At 53.9% G+C, this 6,069-nt stretch overlaps 3 protein-coding genes across 3 annotated transcripts; 1 reads left to right on the top strand and 2 right to left on the bottom strand.

Moving 5' to 3' along the window:
• Nucleotides 1-40: 40 nt before the first annotated feature.
• On the bottom strand, nt 41-1,485 carry K437DRAFT_265844 (FMN-linked oxidoreductase; the record flags this gene model as incomplete). Its single annotated transcript, XM_013390872.1, has 2 exons — nt 41-1,068; nt 1,128-1,485. The coding sequence occupies 2 exons, from the start codon at nt 1,483-1,485 to the stop codon at nt 41-43; spliced, it is 1,386 nt and encodes a 461-aa protein (XP_013246326.1).
• Nucleotides 1,486-1,971: 486 nt separating this feature from the next.
• On the top strand, nt 1,972-3,735 carry K437DRAFT_72830 (uncharacterized protein). Its single transcript, XM_013390873.1, has 5 exons — nt 1,972-2,104; nt 2,193-2,215; nt 2,293-2,410; nt 2,488-2,808; nt 2,872-3,735. The coding sequence occupies exons 1-5, from the start codon at nt 2,052-2,054 to the stop codon at nt 3,581-3,583; spliced, it is 1,227 nt and encodes a 408-aa protein (XP_013246327.1). The 5' UTR covers nt 1,972-2,051; the 3' UTR covers nt 3,584-3,735.
• K437DRAFT_72839 (uncharacterized protein) lies at nt 3,736-4,419 on the bottom strand. The gene is made up of 2 exons (XM_013390874.1): nt 4,229-4,419; nt 3,736-4,141 (listed from the first exon to the last, which is right to left on the bottom strand). The coding sequence occupies exons 1-2, from the start codon at nt 4,287-4,289 to the stop codon at nt 3,888-3,890; spliced, it is 315 nt and encodes a 104-aa protein (XP_013246328.1). The 5' UTR covers nt 4,290-4,419; the 3' UTR covers nt 3,736-3,887.
• Nucleotides 4,420-6,069: the final 1,650 nt, after the last annotated feature.

Genomic DNA, 6,069 nt, shown 5'->3' on the forward strand with positions numbered 1-6,069 from the left:
GAAGTTTCCTCACAATACATGAATGCATGCTGCGAAGTGATTATATGTGATGATGCGTCTGACGCGCTTCCAGCGCCACTCTCAGCGGCCGCAGGAGCTCGTCCAAAGGGTTCTTGCGTTGAGTAACAGGATCAATGTTGAAAAGTTTCGCCATGTCTTCGATACTCTTCGCCTGTGCCATCTTCTGCTTCAAAGTGTTCGCATCGGCTTTCGACAACGCATTCTTGCCTTGCTCCCCTTCGTAAGGTTTGCTGACGGGCTTGCTCTGTTCCTTCTTGCTCGCACTGGGCGCGGCCGGTTGCAATGCCGGGCGAATGGCCAGTTGGTTCATGCAGTACTTGGTGTTTCCAAAGGGGTTATCGAGCGCCAGTGCATAGCGCACCCAAGCTGGTGCTACGACACTCTTGACGCTTAGGGGTGGAGCCGATCGCCGAAAGACGCTCGGATTGGACTCAGCGCCGCGGGCAATCATGGCCGCAGTGACGCCTGTGAGGTCCATGATCCGCTGCGCCTCCTCCGGGTCCCAGCAGTCGCCATTGACGACCACGGGGACTTGTCCAGCGCTTTCCACCTTGATCACCTGTGCAATTTCAATCAGACGCGAACTCAACGCCTTTTCGCGTGGTCGCATTTCTTTTGTGCGGCAGTGGACAGTGATGGCGTCTACAGTGCTGGTGCGAACAATTTTTTTGACCAAGTCGAGGGTCTCTTCTTGCGTTGGTAGCAGGCGAATCTTGCACGTCACGCTCACATGCGAGGGTGCAGCTTTGCGCATGGCTACGAGAATATCGCAGAGAAGATCAGGTGTGGAGAGCAAGTTGCTGCCCATTCCTCCGTGCGTGCTGAAAGGCTTGGGGCAGCCGCAATTGAGATCCACGCCCGCGACATCCTGCGCAACGTGGGACACGGCCGCATATGCGAGAGCCGGGGTGGCGCTACCGAGTTGGAAGATCATGTATGGCTTTTCGATCGGGTGCGTAGAGAAAACCTCCCGTTCTGCCGAGCCGGCGTCGGCTGGCCTACTGCCGGCAGCATCTGCGCGAATATATCTTATGATACCAGTGCGGTCTGACGACAGAGAATGTCAGCACTTTTTTGAGGAATTGATCCGTTTAGCTCGAACTCACTATCTACGACGCGGTCAGTACCGATTATTGCTCGGTCAACAATCTCTGGACTCCAAACCAGATCAGCGCCATGTTCCAGCGAGATGAGGCGAGTTGGCAGTGTCCCGATGCGAACCATAGGTGCGAGGAAGAGACCTTTGGAAAAATCGATCCTTGATGTGGATTTGGGTAGTGGAGTATCTGGCACGCCCTTGACGCCCATGCGTTCCATGTAGTCTGCTTGCCGTGCCTTTTGAGATTGTGCAACCTTGAGCTGCTTGTCCACCTCTTCGCCAGTATCTTGAACTCTCCGCCGTTTTGCAGGGGGCGGAGGATCGGTGACAGTATCAGCTGTACGTAAGGGGGTGACTGAAGGCATCTTGAATGTGTAAGTTCTCGCTTTGAGGTAGTTTATTCGAAGGTCTTTCAACCAGCAAGGAAAGATATTATCGATCGCTCTGATGGGTCGGATCTTGATCACTAGCGAAGTGGCAACGAGGTGCGCGGACACCACGCGGCTACAAGGCAGTAAGGCGCCGGCCATGCAGTATACTCGTTTGAGGATCTTAATTTCACCTAATGCAAACGAGGCGTCTGTCCGGCAGTATCAGGATGGGTCACTGCATATAGGCCATGTGGGTCAAACTCAAGATGAGGCAAGGATGAGAGGGATATGGATACAGTAAGATGGAAAATGAATGAACGCAAATTTGATGTGGCCAGTACTGACATACAATAACCCTACTTGGGGGCGTACTATGTGCGTGGCTTTACAATACACCACACATGCGGTCCTAGTTGGCGCGGCTTTCTCGACACCAACTGAACTCGACTTGTTCGTATCACCATTTTCGTCACATAGGCAGCGACTGCATTCATCCCCACTGTCATCAACTCCCGGATTGCTAACGTACAAGGGTTCGAGCCGCGCAGCAGTTGATTAGGATGGCGAAGAAAAAGAAGGGCCCGACTCTGGAGGCGTGGTGTTGGTACTGCGAGTAAGTTCGGAGTTCTCGACTACTTATTCCTGCAGCTGGTCTTTCCACATGTGCTGACTCTACCACTTTCTTTTTTCATCTGGGCCAGCCGTGAATTCGAAGATGAGAAAGGTGAGGCTTATTCCTTCACTGTTTCATGGGCAGAACTGGCAGACTGAAGGGCCTGGAAATCTTTCCCATCTGCACAGTTCTACTGCAACACCAGAAGGCCAAACACTACCGATGTCCGCAATGCCCCAGAAGGCTGAACACTGCCGGTGGACTTGCTGTTCATCTGCAGCAAGTCCACAAGTCAGAGCCCGGAAGGTGAGTCCAAGGATTGCTTTTATAAGACTTTGAACAGCAAAGCTCCAAGTGCTAACATGGCCGCTTTGTGGCTGCAGGCTTGAGAATACACTTCCGGGGCGAGACACTTTCGATATTGAAATCTATGGCATGGAAGGTATTCCTGCTGCAGATCTCGCAGAGTATCACTCTCGAAAAGCGGCAAGGGCTGCAGGAACCGATGGGGGCGGTGGTGGAGAATTCAGATCGAGCAAGAAGCCACGCGTTGACAAGAGCGTGATCCCTGCCGACCGGCTCCGCGCTCAGCTCGAGGCGCACAAGGCGCTTATGGCAGGGAAAGCACCGCCTCTGAGTGTGATGAGCGCATTGGCTGGTATGGCCCCGCCTGGATTATATGCTGGTCCACCGCCTGGATTCGCGTGAGTCGGGCATGCAACACTTCCTTTGTAGAGACAATTTAGCTGATTTTGCTCCGCAAATAGGCAAATTCGACCGCTCCCAGGACCATATAGCGGGCCACCACCGGCTTTCCCTCCTCCGGGCTTTAGCGGTTCGCCCCCGGGTATGCCAGGCGCCGCCCCTTCCACGCCGTCTGCGGCGCCGCCTGCAGCTCCCCAGCCATCTCCGCACCAGCGAGCCATCAAGAGCGGCGCAAAGAGCCGGATGGTGTACACAGATGCGGTACTGTCACCTGACGAGAAGCTTGCAAGCACCAGCAAGTACACTTATCTCGATCCTGAGGACCCTGCGGACGCTATGAAGATTCAGGCGCAGCAGCAAGCTAACGTGCTCCCAGGCTGGCAACAATTCCGCGCGGTTCAACCACCTCCCGCTCCTGCCCAGGGTCCTCCTGGCTATGGTGCGGCCTATGGTAGATTCAACACAGGCGCACCAGCACTGCCACCGCCGATGGTGACACTGTCACAGCAAGTTCAAGCTTACCCTATTGCATCACCTGGCAACGCAGCGCCGGCGAGTGCAGACCCAGAAAATCTCACCACCGAGGCGCTCGCCACTGCCAACGCGGCTGTTGTAGCTGATCCAGCAGCCGCTATGCAGCACGAGGCAGACATAAAAAGTATGCATGTGAATGCCGCTACCGCCGCCGCCGACAGCGAGATGGCGGACCAGGACAGCAGCCAGGGCGGGCTTGTTGCTGGCCAGAAGAGGGCCAGAGCTGCAGACTTGTTCTAATGGTAGGGGAGCAAGGCCATTGTGCCAAACTGCGAAAGCGAGCAGCGATGGATCGAGGGCGTGTCGCAGACAAGTACAAATGACGTTACAGAGCCTAGAACTGCTCGCTGAAGGGGCACAGGTCTAGCTCATTAGACTCAGCATTGCAGTGCTGACGGTACACATTGGGGTGTACCTGTGCAATTGCGCTGCAATGATGTAGAAAAATCACAGTCAGCGGCGCGGAAGTCAGTGTGGCCCAAAGTCAGTGTGGCCCAAGCGGCACAGGGAGCTCTGGCGAGCGTCTAGTGCCTCTTTGCTTTGCCTACAGAGCTTGTGGTTTGCTCTGTGACATCATCCCATGGAGTACGAAATGTGCGACGTGGATGCTCTGTGGATGATATTCGCATGCGATAGACTGGTCGATGGCGCACATGCCTTGCTTGGCAGCAGAAACGGCCGAGGAGGGAGGGCGACCTTGTAGACTTGCATTCCCATCTGAGAAGCGGTTCGTAGCAGCCGTTAGAAGCGCCGGAAGGGCTTCCCAATTGGGGCGAGATGTCATGCTTAGGTGAAGCCCTGGGCAAAGGCGAGTGCGCCGACAACGGAAAAGTGGGTAGTTAATGCATCAGTATGTGGAATAGTCTTCGGAGCGCATCGACTCACACTTGGACATCGAGAGTGGTCTTGAGAGTTCGGCTGCCCAGGTCTTCATGAGCGGTCCCATGACGAAGCCGCCGGTCGGGTTTATGATTGCGGCGTGAACATGCCTGCCCTTCCAGTCCTTTCCAAGGTTGTCAGACGTCTCTGGGTGCTTTTTTCGTTGGTCGCATCCGGCGTAGTGGGTTCAAGCACGTTCAGCATCGTTAGCGAGACTGTCGCTCGCCAATGCCTTCTCCTTGAGCATGTCGATGGAGCGCGAGAGCAAGGCGATCCGCCTGTGCAAAGGCACGCACGATCGACTCGCCAGTGTCTGGGCCGACGCTGATGATGACACAGATTTACGAGGCAGTAGCGGACGACATGCGATACAGTTTTCCAAAGTTCTTAGCTGTGCTGCGCCGGGCGCATCGTCACACCCATCCATTCATCAATGCGTTCGCCTCAAGAAACCCGCCTTGGTGCCGTCCTCTTGACTCGCTGTTTTATTATAATATGAACGTCTGTGGTGATCATCACAATGTTGCTGCCTCGGCTCCTCAGTTCGTGCATTGTGCGGTCGAGCCAGCGACGTCACATTGATAATGGGGCACGACGCAGGACCGACATACCTTCCACCAGAAACTTGTTGGTGGTCTAATGATTGATCATTAATATTGGGTCTTTGCTCGTCGCACTGCTTCGTTCGACAGGGAGCTTCGCTCTCAGCGCACTTGTTCCTCTGTCAGATCTCACTTCTCATTCAGTGAGCAACAGGGCTTCCAGCACAGTTGTTGCACTTCGAACGCATTTCACATCCCTTCGTCCTTTCATCTTGCCGACATGAACATCAAAAGGCAATACGACCTTCTCAGATCGGTGCTCTTAGACAGGACTGCCTTGCCGGCTTTCATCATGGACATCTGGTGGAACTGGTGATGACGCAAAGTGATTTCCACAACGTGCTTCACTATCGTCGGGTTGACACTTCTCGTAGGGCTGTGCAAAAGCCCCGGAGTATGTTACAACTTGTCCCCACAAGCGAAACAGTTCGCCTTCAAAACTTTTCCACAGGGCGTCCAAAATACATTACGGAAAAATGTGGAACACGGTGATGATGAATGCTTGATTTTCTTAGCCCTTTGATGAGCCTTTTCTGAGAGCCTGCACATGTGAGGGGACAGCAAAGGCTGAGGCCTGGGAGGACCGCTGGAGCAATTTCTTGTTCGGGCTATATGCCCAGAGCTTAGCCCTAATCCACTGCTTTTGCTTTCCTACGACCGCTCACAGCGATTCTCGCTCGCTGTTCCCACAGCACAACGTCCAATTTGCATGTATACAATGAAACAGCTGATGAAGATGAGGCGAGTCAAGTGATTCAGGACCATCACTGCGACTATTCGACAATCTTAATACAATAAATCCAAAATCTCAACTTTTTCTTATGAAGGGGCCATAAGGAGGACTTCTCCAAATGGGGAAAAGGTTAGAAAAATTTCTTGAGGCCTCACCCCAGAGTTTTAACTCTAACCCTAACACTATGGAGCCTGTGCTTCCTGGCCTATCAGAGTGGTCTCAAGGTCAGCGTTGTAGTCAGTGTCGTTATAGTGCGTAACCTCGCCGTGATCCAGGTCACTCTGAAGAGCGACCCACATAGTTTGGGGAAAACAAGAGTCAGAGGACTTCCCTTCTGCCTCTCGCAGAGAGCACTTGAGGCGGAAGGCGAGGAGACGCCAGGCTTTCCTACCCTTCCACACTCTGCATCGACTGGTCTTGGCCAGCCGCAGCTCGGCCCAACCTTTCCCACATCAGCCTTCCCACATTTCCGAAGGGCGGATGATGTGCACAAAATATACTTGAACTGATTC

This window comes from Tilletiaria anomala, assembly GCF_000711695.1.
Source record: "Tilletiaria anomala UBC 951 chromosome Unknown K437scaffold_2, whole genome shotgun sequence".
Lineage (NCBI taxonomy): Eukaryota > Fungi > Basidiomycota > Exobasidiomycetes > Georgefischeriales > Tilletiariaceae > Tilletiaria > Tilletiaria anomala.